The 15,279-nt window shown below is 40.1% G+C and overlaps 1 protein-coding gene across 4 annotated transcripts in view; it reads left to right on the forward strand.

Moving 5' to 3' along the window:
* Positions 1 to 14,820, forward strand: part of LOC124138899 (carboxypeptidase N subunit 2-like) — a 47,058-nt gene extending 32,238 nt beyond the window's left edge. For 3 of the 4 annotated variants that reach the window (XM_046505792.2, XM_048398894.1, XM_048398895.1), the window contains exon 2: positions 11,111 to 14,820. In XM_046505792.2, coding sequence (XP_046361748.2) covers positions 11,126 to 12,937 — 1,812 coding nt within the window. In that variant the 5' untranslated portion in view covers positions 11,111 to 11,125 and the 3' untranslated portion in view covers positions 12,938 to 14,820. Of the gene's footprint in view, positions 1 to 4,259; positions 4,415 to 11,110 lie in introns of those variants that run through there. The other variant, XM_048398893.1, reaches the window with a different exon arrangement.
* The last annotated feature ends 459 nt before the right edge of the window (positions 14,821 to 15,279 follow it).

Genomic DNA, 15,279 nt, shown 5'->3' on the forward strand with positions numbered 1-15,279 from the left:
CACATGGGACTATATTTCCAGATCAAAGTAAAACACAACCCGCCTTTTGTTCAAAAGACTGCCTACCTATAAACCAGGACTATGTCTTGCTGTTCTATTCAGTATCATATGACATAATGTGTTTCCAGGACAATAGTGTGACACTTCATTAATACTATGAACCCAGTGTCAAGACGAACCTCTCTTTATGCTTCTGTCAGAATCTATGTTATCACCATGGCCTTATGGCAACGCTCAGCTTGTTATCCCCCACGATAAAGTTGGGCCGGGGATATAGGAACGGAGTTTGTGTGTCCTACTGTCCATCCATCCACTTCTCAGTGGGGGACAAATTTTCTCAGAAACTATTTAAAGTAGAGAAATTCACTCTGATATTACTCGTCACAATCTCAAATGAGTTTTAAAATTGGTGTCTTAAATTTATTTTTTTACAGATTTAAAGCCCTTGCTGCATGTTTTTAGATTTTGTGCATCCTGTTTTTAATGTAGACAAGCTTCTAAGAAACAACATTAAAGTTTGCATGCTTACAGGAGAAGCTTGTTTATAGTTAACATTAACTTCCATATTATTCACTATAATTCAAAATTGTAATGTACCCCATTGCAGGGTTTAGTGATAACAATATTTTCTTGTTATGAACTTTGGTTAACTTTATATATATTTTATATATATTTTAAGTCACCCTGTGTTTTTAATTATTGTACATATTTTGCCTGCTTTAATAAGTGTTGTGAAAAAAATAATTAAGTCCTGGTTAATGAATTCATTTTTACACCTTATCTTGTAAAAACCTTTAGCTGTTCTTAAGACCTTATATCCAGCTTAACTTCTTTGGCTGTTTTCTTGATGACCGCAGTGTTCTCATGTGATTGTGCATTGTGTTACTTCAAAACATGATCCTCCAAGTCACAGGTGAGACTGTGACATTCTGGGAGGAACAGTGTGAGTGTTAGGCAGGGGAACTACAGTTCATGCCTGCCCTATAAACATACTCCTGCTAATTGGGGGCTGACAAGAAAACATTTCAAATAAAAAACTTGTTCAAAAGAAGAAACTTTCGAATAAGAAGGTAACCTTGTTGACAGTGGGTGTATTAGTCAGCCCAAAGAAGTTTTAGATGTGTGAAGTGGGCGGCAATCAGACATGATTCTGGGAAAGAAAATCCATGCGGGATTGTTCAAAAGAATTGTTAGAGAAAATTTGTCTTCCCAGACCATAGTAAAAAGTTCTTCTCACTGAAGATATAGGTGTAGTTAGGGCTCATGTGCTTGGCTTTCCCAAGGAGTGGAGACTTGCTAAACAAAGCCAAAACATATTTGTTTGATGCTAAAAATGTAGTTGAGGTGGTCCAGCATTTCTTTATATTTTTATTCCATTTTCAATGGGAATTTGACAAATTGAATGTACATTGCTTCAAATAAATTAGAGTTGGGAGCAAGAAAGAATAACTAGAATTGAGTTGTTCTCACCTGGAGTGACAGAATTGTATGTACATTAAAATATGAATGATAGTTATCATCATCTGAAATATTAGTTATTGTATCCACAATTAAGGGATGGGTATCTTTGTATGAATTCTCATGCCAACACCTAATTGGTTCCACACCTAAGATCTCAAATATATTTTACGATGTATTGTGCCAAGTTTCAGGTTCATACGTTTTTGTGATATTTGCATTTTGCCTCTATTGGTGACATATTTGAGTTGCATGTGTTAACAGCTGGGTGTTATTTGCGAGCTCAATGATCTTCAGTCTCATGGCCTGGGTACAATAATGTTCAGCTCACAAGATCCTGTACATCCCACTATTAACACATGCAACAAAGTTGCAAAGAATTAAGTTGGTGAAGTATGTGTCTGTGACAATGTAATCTTGTGACCACCATCAGACACTCAGTCTCAGACAATGGCAAACAGGGTCTGTTGTGACATCATATTATCTGTAGAGGCCGGCCGGGCAACTTGTATGGGTTTGTACAAGAAGGCGACTGGCCAATCAGAGAACGAGAGATGATGTATGGGTTTATGAAGCAGTATAATTTGATTATCATATCACAGTTTGTTTCCTTCTGGAACCTGGCTTACTTTGTCCCCATGGCGTCTTCTCCCCTCCAACAAAACAGCTTGTGGAAATCTGTGCCCAGCGATGTTTTGTCAAGGTGACTCAGGAGCAAAGTTTCTAGTCTTTATGGCATTTAGTATGTAGTTTATGATTCATTTCTTCCTGTTAATTTCCATATAGACATATTGCACAAAAGGGCTTTGTTTTACAAAGACTCTAAAGGTATGTAGAGAGAATGAAGAATATGCTGATATTACAAAAATTTTATACATGGGCTGGAATGTCCCTTGTTTTTGTCTGGTCACATGTCAAATTTCTGCTTTCAAGTTTTGTAGTGTTATGTCATCTGCTTGACAGAACAGAATTAGATGTATAATTTTGATTTCTAAAAATGACGGACAGAGGATCTGTGAGTCGGTGCGTTGATGTTGGGGAGACAAGGTGACTGGAAGATGTCAGCTCAGATAAGACACCTGACATGGGAGCCAATCAGAGCTTGGCACACTGACACTTCACCTCATACTTGGTGCTTCAGTTGTAATCTTGTTTGATGTTATTACAGTTGTACTTGATAATCCAGGAATGTGATATTACTGTAAGATCTGTAATATATTCATTGGTATTACGCTTGTAGATGGAAAATCACTGGTATTATATTTCGTAAAAACGTTGCCCACCAGTTCTAATATTGGATGAGTTGTGTCCCTTGGGGATGCTAGGATCATATGGTGATTTGTCCCAATTATGATACATTGGTCTGTCCGCACCATACCTTTGCTTTGGGGTCACTATTTACAAAAGGAATTATTTAAGGTAATACAAAACTGTTATCTTGGTATTTTGTTGGACAACCACCCATAAATGTCATGATGAAATCCTATCTAACCTTTCATCACATAGTCCAGCGGCACAAGGAGGAAATGACATGAAACAGTTAAAGGGGCAGATTTTGATGGAGTCTCAGCTATCTGTATTGTAGCACAATGTACAACATACTTCATATGACATATGCAGGGACTACAGTCCTATCACATGTGACAGAAATGTTTTATGATAAGCTACATGTAGGTAATTTTAACATAGGTTACATAAGAAGATGTGATGTATGTGGGTTTGGTGTAAGTCAGACATGGTGTCATAATTCCTAGGGTTGGTCTGTCATGGTACCTTGTGGTTGGTCTGTCATGGTACCTTGTGGTTGGTCTTTCATGGTACCTTGTGGTTGGTCTGTCATGGTACCTTGTGGTTGGTCTGTCATGGTACCTTGTGTTAGGTCTGTCATGGTACCTTGTGGTTGGTCTGTCATGGTACCTTGTGGTAGGTCTGTCATGGTACTTTGAGGTTGGTCTGTCATGGTACCTTGTGGTTGGTCTGTCATGGCACCCATGACGAATTAGGCTGGAATTTCGTGGCTCAATCTTTTTCCTTCCAGTGGCGATTACGAGTTATGTCCCTTCTATGTCCCTTCTATGTCCCTCATATTGACAAATCAGATTCCGCCTCTCATATCACTTCAAACAAAACAACGGCGCCCAGTCAAGACGATCTGATCGATAATCAAGATCTTTATTGTCATATAGTTAGTCTTACCTCGTGAAGTGCATCAAATAACTTGAACACCTTGATCAAGATCATGAAAAGATTTGGTAAACATCTGTCAACGCCAGCGGATGGTGCACATGCTCTGCACATCCTGCAATCGACTGAAATCTGCATGGCATGTTTTTTATAAACCAAATGTTGATTTTATTACACAATTTTGATTGGACTATGCATGGACGTGTTAGTCCAGCCAAATATAACTCCATAATTTCAGCTTAGCTCGGCAAGGGTGGAAACTAGACTTTTTATAGTCAGTTAACATCCTTGCCTAGGGACGATGAGTACCTTGTGGTTGGTGTGTCATGATTAATACTTTGCAATTGGTCTGTCATGACATGGTGAAGAATCAAAGGTCCCCGTATTAATCTTGAGGTGAATGTTCCTGTACATATCAAATAGGGCACTGTGCAGATAAAGTCATGAAAAAGGGAAGCTTGTATAGCAACTCAAGTGTTTCAGTCTCTTGTTTTTACACTGTCAAGTGTCTTGTTTCTATGAGATGTTAGATAGGGGATGGAATGAAGATAGATCTAATAAATCTAGACGTGAGGACATAGTCTAAGCTTCCCCATGAGTGAATGTCCTGTGCTATGTGTGTCAGGTTACACCTGGTCCGCTGAGGACTCCAATGTTGTACAATGGGAGTTGTTTGATGCAGATCTATATCACTGTACACCACACGATGTAGGGCAGGATGGCAGTCGGTCATCTCCACACTGAGAACATAGGTACCTGCTAGTGCATGAAGGTAATCATAAGACTTCTTGTAACACAGATATGAGAAAGATGGTATTGAAATACATTCATTTTCATGATTATTATTATTTATTTGTTTACGTTAATTTGTAAACTCAGCAAACTCTTTTGTCATATCGAGGGGCTGCTATGAGCTAACCCGTGAAGATCTGGGTTAGAATTGGTCTTTTAGCAACCCATGCTTGTCATAAGAGGCGACTATGCTTGTCATAAGAGGCAACTGACAGGATCTGGTGGTCAGGCTCGCTGATGAATGTCATAAGATCCCAATTGCCTAGATTGATGATCATGATGTCAAACACTGGATTGTCTGGTCCAGACTCAATTGTTTACAGACCGCCATCAAAAAGCTGGAATATTGCTGAATGCAGTGTTAAAACCAAATCAACAAACAAAGTGGGGAGCAAACTATTCCAACTGTTAATAAATGTTTAACGTTTGTGAATCTAGTGATGAGGATATAGTTGGAATAGAGAGATGGCTGACTTGTCATCTTAAATGAAAGGTTGCATCAACCTAGATATGACACAGGCTGAAGAAGGTGTTTGTTAAATAGCCACCAACCAGTTAGTTGGCGCATGACAAGCACGAAGAACAGGACCCTATTCTGCCCGGGAATACCTACAATTTGCTTCCAAGTGAAATACTGACTTGTGTTAGATGCATTGTCAGCAAGTTTTCAGGTATGGCCAGATAATTGACAATATATTATGTGACATTTCACAAATCATTGAATCTGTTGCCATAAATTAGCAGATGACTTCGTACCTCCATGTCAGAAATTCCGAGTCAATGAAAGTCATGTGACATACTACAGGCTAACCTCCTCAATCGAACAGCTGTTTTTTTTATCTATTTTGAATTTGTTTTAATTAATTTTCAATGTCATATTAAAACTCAGGTTACTTGGGGTTTTATGGGTCCCTCCGGGTTGGGATATATAAAACCCCATGTACCCCTCGTTATCCTGCTACAACTTATATTGTGTGAGAATGAATTATGAATAATTGTTTACGCATTTCCTGTCAGACATTTCCTTATAAAATGTTAGCCATTTGCAGGGTTGTCCCATGAATTCCTATGAATTATTCCCTTGAAAGGATGTTACAAGTTGGTCCATGTGACTAATCACAGAGTCACAGAGACTTGACAGCTTCCTGACATGTCACATGGCATGACCCATTAGCAACATTCTGTTTCAAGTGGCTAGGCTGCTTTAAGATGTAGTCATGTGTTTTCACTGACAACCCAAATGAATGCTTCCTTAACAAAAAAAAGGTTAAGAGTGCTAACTGCCATCACTGCTTGTGAGGCCAGGAATTAATTGTCATCACATTGGTAACGATACGTCCTGTTGTCAGTAGTCTTCCTTCAAAGGGTATATAGTTTAGAAAAACATTTTTTTCCAAAAAATCGTGTCAGACTTCTGGTCAGAATTACTACCTGAGATGGGTTGTTTTAGTTTTTGTCAAACACATCGACCACAGTTCTGCACCAAATGGCACATACTTGAAAATATCAATGGACAAATTCAGCAGAAGTGATCATGTCACAAAAAAGGACTAAACACTAAAAATTGTGGTCATTTTTAATTACTGGGTGAATATACATTTAAAAATCTTTGAAATTTTGCACAATATCATCCAACCACAGCTGACAGCTGCCTTACTGCACTCTCAATCTGCTCTATAAAAGCAGTTGGCTTACATAACTGATTCTGGTTTAGTGTAGTTGAAACTAAATTCCACATGGTTTTCCAACTCCCATTATTTCTTGGAGGATCCAATTAATATATGAGATAATATTTTGTGATTTAAAGACCAACAGTTATTCTGAAAAAGATCATTAATGGAAGCGCTTCAGTATGGTCCACAACCTTAACAGTCCAAAGAACTTCATTCATTGATATCCCATCTTGTCAGGGAACCTAGTGATTTATAGAGCTGCATTGAACCCACTGAGTAGGGGCCAGATGGGATGTACCAAGTTAATAGTTGCCCCAAGCTATAGGGTGTCTATTGTGTGGGTAGAGTGGTCAAGACTCACCTTCTTGAAGGTCAACTAGAGGTGAAGGTCAAAAGCCTAGTCAAGTTTCATCCTGGATAAATATGTTATGCAGCAATGGCATGGGAAATGGAAATTGCCTGTTAGAAGTGACATGTTATGTCGCTTGTACGTTGACAATGTAATTGTGATTTATGACTTATTGCTCCTATTCCTGCTGGATATCATAATATTGAACATTATTCCATAGTAGGTAAGCAGGTGATATATCTGTGACGAGAAACTGTCTGGTGAAAGTCTAATCACCATGTCGTTACATATAATACAGGGGGTTACCAGGCAATATCTGCCTCATGTGGTGAGGGTTCTGGGATATGCTTGCTGACAGTTGGATCAAGTTAGGAGAGAACAATCCATGTCCAGGGGCTCTGCTTAAGGGTAAGCTAATTGAATGCAGGAATTTTTTATGTTATTTTATTTTGTTTGGACAATTTTGGATAGATGCATTGGATATGTTGTTTTTGTGGGGATGTTTTAAATACAGTGAAAGTAGTCAACACTGTCAAGGATGGTTGATCTGCAGCAGTGTGTGTTCTTAGTCATGAATGTTATCAAAATACACAAACAATAAGTGATCTCTGTTTATACCTATTCAATGTGCAAAAAATAAGAAATATGTTCAATACCACTTGATATACCTATTCACCAAGAATGCTACATACTGTATGTGTGTGTGTGTGTGTGTGTGTGTGTGTGTGTGTGTGTGTGTGTGTGTGTGTGTGTGTGTGTGTGTGTGTGTGTGTGTGTGTGCTTGTCTTGTCTTGTGTGTCTTGTCTTGTCTTGTCTTGTCTTGTTCTGTCTTGTCTTGTCTTGTCTTGTCTTGTCTTGTCTTGTCTTGTCTTGTCTTGTCTTGTCTTGTCTTGTCTTGTCTTGTCTTGTCTTGTCTTGTCTTGTCTTGTCTTGTCCTGTCCTGTCCTGTCCTGTCCTGTCCTGTCCTGTCCTGTCCTGTCCTGTCCTGTCCTGTCCTGTCCTGTCTTGTCTTGTCTTGTCTTGTCTTGTCTTGTGTGTCTTGTCTTGTGTGTCTTGTCTTGTCTTGTGTGTCTTGTCTTGTGTGTGCTTGTCTTGTCTTGTGTGTCTTGTCCTGTCCTGTCTTGTCTTGTCTTGTCTTGTCTTGTCTTGTCTTGTCTTGTCTTGTCTTGTCTTGTCTTGTCTTGTCTTGTCTTGTCTTGTCTTGTCTTGTCTTGTCTTGTCTTGTCTTGCCTTGTCTTGTCTTGTGTGTCTTGTCTTGTGTGTGCTTGTCTTGTCTTGTGTGTCTTGTCCTGTCCTGTCTTGTCTTGTCTTGTCTTGTCTTGTCTTGTCTTGTGTGTCTTGTCTTGTCTTGTCTTGTCTTGTCTTGTGTGTCTTGTGTGTCTTGTGTGTCTTGTCTTGTCTTGTCTTGTCTTGTCTTGTCTTGTGTGTCTTGTCTTGTCTTGTCTTGTCTTGTCTTGTCTTGTCTTGTCTTGTCTTGTGTGTCTTGTGTGTCTTGTCTTGTCTTGTCTTGTCTTGTCTTGTCTTGTGTGTCTTGTGTGTCTTGTGTGTCTTGTCTTGTCTTGTCTTGTCTTGTCTTGTCTTGTCTTGTGTGTCTTGTGTGTCTTGTCTTGTCTTGTCTTGTGTGTCTTGTGTGTCTTGTCTTGTCTTGTCTTGTCTTGTCTTGTCTTGTCTTGTCTTGTCTTGTCTTGTGTGTCTTGTGTGTCTTGTCTTGTCTTGTCTTGTGTGTCTTGTGTGTCTTGTCTTGTCTTGTCTTGTGTGTCTTGTGTGTCTTGTCTTGTCTTGTCTTGTGTGTCTTGTGTGTCTTGTCTTGTCTTGTCTTGTCTTGTCTTGTGTGTCTTGTGTGTCTTGTCTTGTCTTGTCTTGTGTGTCTTGTGTGTCTTGTCTTGTCTTGTCTTGTGTGTCTTGTCTTGTCTTGTCTTGTCTTGTCTTGTGTGTCTTGTGTGTCTTGTCTTGTCTTGTCTTGTCTTGTCTTGTCTTGTCCTGTCCTGTCCTGTCCTGTCCTGTCCTGTCCTGTCCTGTCCTGTCCTGTCCTGTCCTGTCCTGTCCTGTCCTGTCCTGTCCTGTCCTGTCTTGTCTTGTCTTGTGTGTCTTGTCTTGTCTTGTCTTGTCTTGTCTTGTGTGTCTTGTCTTGTGTGTCTTGTCTTGTCTTGTCTTGTCTTGTCTTGTCTTCATTGGTTGATCTGGACAATTCCACTATGAACATTACCTTCAGGGTTACCAGGCTTGCACGTTTGTCCAATTTACACATTATGTGGTGCAACTAAACTTAGGCCTATTGTTGTTTCCTTGTTGGATGACAAAGTATAAGGCCCAGATTCAATGTGGTTGAAACAAATATCAAAACAATTTCAGCTTCAGAAGTACCTTACAATTAATGAATGAAACACTGACAATTTAAAATTTTGGTTGACATTGAGTTTAGTGTTGATAGTCTCTGGTAAAGCTCTTATTAAAGCAGATTCTTCTGGAACACTTTTGTGTTTGATTGCCTTACATGCATGGAGATCCAGGAGCCGTCAGTTTGTCAGCCTCTAAACAGCTATACATTATATCGCTCACACCTAATTGTGAAACAAAAACATGCAAACACCCACCACAAATGCTTAGTCTCTGTAAATATGTCATTTTCATCGAAACAAGCAACTACATCTAAATTGAAAAGGAGCCCCAGTGAGATGAGAATTACCTGCAAAATCTAGACTTACTTCAGTTAGGGCTATAGCATTACAGTGAAGGCTGGGCACAAGGGAACATAACATGGTTCAGGGACTGTGAAAAAGACAACATATATTTTTAAAAGTCATTTGTTTTCATTGTCGGAACATTTAACGGACTGATGAAAAATATAAAAATCTAGATGTTAAGTTTGTGATTCACAATACTGTGCACTATGTCTGTTGGGGATGACATTGAAGTTTTGACATATTGTAATGTATCATTTTTTAGGTGTATACTTGTATAGTTATCAAACAGTGAAAGACTTTGGTACCTGCAGATAACGTAAGTTTATCAACTAATATTGTCATTAGGGCTTATTCTGACCTAGGGAATGTTGATAAGACTCCTTATTATTGACATTTTATCTGTTTTATCTACTACGTTAGACAGGTTCTACATGACTTGGAAACACTCAGAGCTCCTAGCTACTCAGGCATTGGTGTGTTGGACATGAGTGTATCTGACAACATCCAGCAGAACTGTAAAGTGACAAGTAGCCATTAGACTCACAAAGTGCATGTTCACATTTTTATAGGGACTATTTTCTTATGGATGGTTTTCTCATAATGATCTATTTACGTGTCTGTTAAATGGAATGATACACTGGTGGGAGTTAGGTACTCATGCACTGCAATCTGAATGGTGCAAGCCACGGCAGCCATATTGAAAATTTCTTTACTCTGCCATTTTGTTCAAAATTGTATTGAAAAGTGGTGGGTTTAGTGGGACTCAACATACATGTTCCTTATTTCCATTTTTCCATTTGTCACAGTACATTAAATTTTGAACTTTGTGTTTCGACCATGCTCTTAAATTCTCTCAAAATGCATATATGACACTTGAAACATTTCCTCTGAACACTGCTGAATGTACATTAATTCTTGTTTAAATCATTAGGATATGATTGTTAATACAAAAAATATTTGAACATCAATGTAAACAACATATATGTTCCATATTTCCCATTTGTCACAGTACATTAAATTTTGAACTTTGTAAAAGTCATGTGACATACTACAAGCTAACCTAACCTCCTCAATCGAACAGCTGTTTTTAAAAAATCTATTTTGAATTTGAAACAGCCACTTTGTTAAGAGTCAGTGTCTGTTGACATTTATGATTGTTGGCTACATATCCAGGTGACCTACAGTGCCGTGGCACTATCATTTATATTTTATGGTTTGTTGATATTTGTTAATGAACTTGGGTCGTCCGAAATAAAAACAAATATATTTGTGCTGCTCAATATTTGTTAGATTCTATTTAACAAATAACTTCGATCAGTCAGTTTAAGGGGGCAAAAAAGAGCAGCTTTCTTAGTTTGAATGGTATCAGGTATATGTGTTTGTGAGATGGCTTTGTTTTCATTATGAGAAGATATTGTATTACAAAAATTAATAGTTATTTGAACTTTTTTAATACTGATTTTTGTAGTTGTATTTAGTTATTTTCTATGTTATCAAAGATGAAGCAGTCTGGCAAACAAAAATTGAATTAAACTATTTGTATTTTCTGATTTGGCTTTAAGTCCATTTGGTAAAATCGAAACTGAAAATTAAAAAAGAATTGTTGCCTCATCTTGAGGGCATCACCTGTATGACTAATGTTTGTTTATGAGATCCTGCTGAATATATACATAGAAAAGGCTGATGTATGAAATATGTTTATATGGTAGATAGGGTATTTGTTAGTTGAATGATTATTTTTGCCCAGATCTCTTTTTTTAAAGATTTCAAGATCAATGTTTACCAGTAATAATCAATAACATCTAAATAAATGTAATTGAAATTAATAAGATCAGAATATCAGATAACATTATAAAATGATTTTGGTCAAATCTTGTATTTAAGATTAAGTGTAGGCCTAATGACATTTATTCATTTTTTTTATCAATATAATGCTGACACAAATTTTATATGTTTGGTTCTCTTTGCAGGGAGTGATCGTAGACATGTCAAGGTTGCTTCCTGCCCTGATTGTGACCTTTACCTTGGTCTTCTTGACCTTGGTAAGGTCACAGACGTGCCCAACAAATTGCAAGTGTGACCAGACAGTAGATGGGTGGAGGGCTGTTTGCCGCGGTGGAATGCTGCGGACCATTATGAGAAGTCTAAGTGCAGACTTTGTTTCCCTCTCTGTGTCATCCAGTAACATCCGCACACTGCAAGCATCTGACCTTCAAACCGATGTGGAGATTCCACTGACCAATTTTTCCATCACCAACTGCAGGTTGCAAAACATCCAAGATGGTAGTTTTCAGAACCTCACAGATCTGGTGACATTGGATATTAGTTCTAATTACATTGCCACAATCAGGGAAGGTGCTTTCAATGGTCTCACCAACCTTCAAGTTCTCAACCTCTCACAGAACAACATTGCAAATGTAGCAAGTGCTCTACAGTCATTACACAACTTACATACACTAGACTTGAGCTACAATGCTATAAGTGACCTTCACACTGGTGCCTTCCGTTCCCAGGAGCAACTTGTCTACCTGAGACTTGACGGCAACAGGCTTCAGAACCTTCATGGCTACGTGTTTCAAGGACTTCAGAACCTTCAGCATCTGAGCCTGCGTCACTGTTTGTTGATCTCCATCGCTAGTGATATGTTCAGCATCGTGAGGAGCATACGCATCCTGAATCTTGGTCAAAACCAGATCAAGGAACTCCCTGCATCGGAGGAGTTCCGCAACCTGCCCTCCCTGCAGCATCTGTACCTGGACAGCAACCAGATCACCACCCTCACCGACTCCCAGTTCTCAGGAATAACACTGGACACCCTGCAGCTGTCTCGCAACCAGATCACCAAGATCACCTTGGAGACATTTAAATACTTCAATGCGCGTGTCATAGACCTCTCCTATAACATGCTTGTTGAGATTCAGAACAACTTCTTACGACCAACTGCTCCACAGTTGGAAGTGTTAAATATGGCGGGAAATCCCCTCCGAACTGTTCCCAAATTTTCCTTTCATGGATTGTACAGGCTGAAGACTCTTAATCTGTCAAACTGTCAGTTGGAGAGGATTGAGAAGAATCAGTTTGACAATTTACAAAATCTTAAAGAGCTAGACATATCCCTGAATAAACTGCAGAATGTGCCACGAGCTGTGTTTGCTTCATTTAAAAAGGATGTGTTATTACATTTGCATAAAAACTCTTGGCATTGTGATTGTTATGTGAAGCCGTTGAAACTGTGGCTTGAGGGTCACGGCTCTGACCTCAGGACTTGCCATCGAGACACACTGTACCAGGACCAGTGTATGATGGAGAAGTGCCACTCACCATCCTCACTAGAAAATATTCAAATAAAAATGTTAGAAGATGCTGATCTTAATGTGTGCAGCACGGATTCTCCATCAGATCCGCTGCCCACAAATACTCAACTGGCAATTGTCCTGCCGTGTATAATAATTGCAATATTTTTTATAATCTTGGCTTTAGTTTTATGGCAAAGAGGAAAAACAAGAGATGAGCTGAGGCGACAGTGTGTCAAGTCGCCATCCGAGCCAGTCAGTAGCCATCTTGATTTTCTGGAACAAAAAGAACATCCATTCGACAGAGTTTCATTAAATGAATCGGATCATAATTTTGTGTTTAGGAAGTACTTTCAGACTATGCCTTCCAATCCAGACATTTTCATTGAATCCACATCATTAAGTCACAACCCTTCAGTAGGTGGTGCTGATAGTGTTTATTCATCGATGCCATCAATCAGTAGTGGCTCTAGTAATAACATCGGCATGGAATCAACTGTCTAGCGGAAGGAATAATAGGTTATTAAGATGTTCTGGTTCCAGTTACATAGATGGAATTATATCTTTTTTTAATTGTTTGGTTTACATTTCTTCCAACCTCAAGTTTCACAAGTGAGAAAAAAACCTCAGATGTTTGGATTTTTATTATTTTTATAAATTCAATGTAAATCAGTATGTAGGTTAAAAGTATTTGAGTATGGGAAGGGAAGCTGCCTGCTTACTTGGCATGAAACAGAGAAAGTCTGGTAATTAGAACCAAAACATTTTCATTTCATAAGTATTGTAACCATGGTAACCTAGATAAATAGACACTGTATCATGCATGCTTGACTCATGCCACTGGCCATTGTGTGTATATCCCTACCATGTGTATGTCATGTGACTCATTGGACTGAAAACACAAACTCGACATCAACCTGTCATTATAGCCAAGAAGATATTTTATGCACCTCCATTTTAACTCTTGTTTTATATGGAAATTTGTAACTTGCAAAGGATGACTGCCCTCATCCTGTTGTTCCCAGCAGTGCCATCTGTAGATTATGTGCACGGCCATCATATTGTAGGAGGGGAGCTCCCATGTTACTTGTATGCTCATATTGTTATATTGTTTTGCCCATGTTGTTATCATTTTAGAGATTGGTCCATGCATGTTTGTCTCAGATCAGTTAGTGAGTTTGCATCCTGGTGATGGTAGAGCAGTATGGTTCTGTAACACTTTACTGACATGGCTGGCTGGAGAAGTAGTTCAATACATGTCTCTCAGTGCAGGTTTATTTGTGTGGGTGCAACCCAAATATTGTCTGTTGGAGGAGACATATTTCAAAACATGTTGGTGGGTGTATGTCTGTGAATGTACGCCTAGTCTATATGTGGATGTATGTGGGTGGATGTTCGGGTAAGTTCTGCACACCGAGGGCTGATTTGGACATAAACTGCTGTGCTTCCATGGACAAGTGAAACTCACCATTTAAAGCATGTGAATAGTTATGTCCACCTGTAGTGTGTGCTCTCAGCCACACAGGTATGTCCACCTGTAGTGTGTGCCCTCAGCCACATAGGTATGTCCACCTGTAGTGTGTCCTCAGCAACATAGGTATGTCCACCTGTAGTGTGTGCCCTCAGCCACACAGGTATGTCCACCTGTAGTGTGTGCCTCAGTCACACAGGTATGTCCACCTGTAGTGTGTGCCTCAGTCACACAGGTATGTCCACCTGTAGTGTGTGCCCTCAGCCATACAGGTATGTCCACCTGTAGTGTGTGCCTCAGTCACACAGGTATGTCCACCTGTAGTGTGTGCCCTCAGTCACACAGGTATGTCCACCTGTAGTGTGTGCCTCAGTCACACAGGTATGTCCACCTGTAGTGTGTGCCCTCAGCCATACAGGTATGTCCACCTGTAGTGTGTGCCCTCAGTCACACAGGTATGTCCACCTGCAGTGTGTGCCTCAGTCACACAGGTATGTCCACCTATAGTGTGTGCCTCAGTCACACAGGTATGTCCACCTGTAGTGTGTGCCTCAGCCACACAGGTATGTCCACCTGTAGCGTGTGCCCTCAGTCACACAGGTATGTCCACCTGTAGTGTGTGCCTCAGTCACACAGGTATGTCCACCTGTAGTGTGTGCCCTCAGCCACACAGGTATGTCCACCTTCAGTGTGTGCCCTCAGCCACACAGGTATGTCAACCTGTAGTGTGTGCCTCAGTCACACAGGTATGTCCACCTGTAGTGTGTGCCCTCAGTCACACAGGTATGTCCACCTGTAGTGTGTGCCTCAGTCACACAGGTATGTCCACCTGTAGTGTGTGCCCTCAGTCACACAGGTATGTCCACCTGTAGTGTGTGCCTCAGTCACACAGGTATGTCCACCTGTAGTGTGTGCCCTCAGTCACACAGGTATGTCCACCTGTAGTGTGTGCCTCAGTCACACAGGTATGTCCACCTGTAGTGTGTGCCCTCAGTCACACAGGTATGTCCACCTGTAGTGTGTGCCTCAGTCACACAGGCATGTCCACCTGCGGTGTGTGTCCTCAGCCATACAGGTATGTCCACCTGTAGTGTGTGCCCTCAGCCACACAGGTATGTCCACCTTCAGTCTGTGCCCTCAGCCACACAGGTATGTCCACCTGTAGTGTGTGCCCTCAGTCACACAGGTATGTCCACCTGTAGTGTGTGCCCTCAGCCACACAGGTATGTCCACCTGTAGTGTGTGCCCTCAGTCACACAGGTATGTCCACCTGTAGTGTGTGCCTCAGTCACACAGGTATGTCCACCTGTAGTGTGTGCCCTCAGCCACACAGGTATGTCCACCTTCAGTGTGTGCCCTCAGCCACACAGGTATG

This window comes from Haliotis rufescens, unplaced genomic scaffold (assembly GCF_023055435.1).
Source record: "Haliotis rufescens isolate VD_foot unplaced genomic scaffold, xgHalRufe1.0.p SCAF_19, whole genome shotgun sequence".
NCBI classification, from domain to species: domain Eukaryota; kingdom Metazoa; phylum Mollusca; class Gastropoda; order Lepetellida; family Haliotidae; genus Haliotis; species Haliotis rufescens.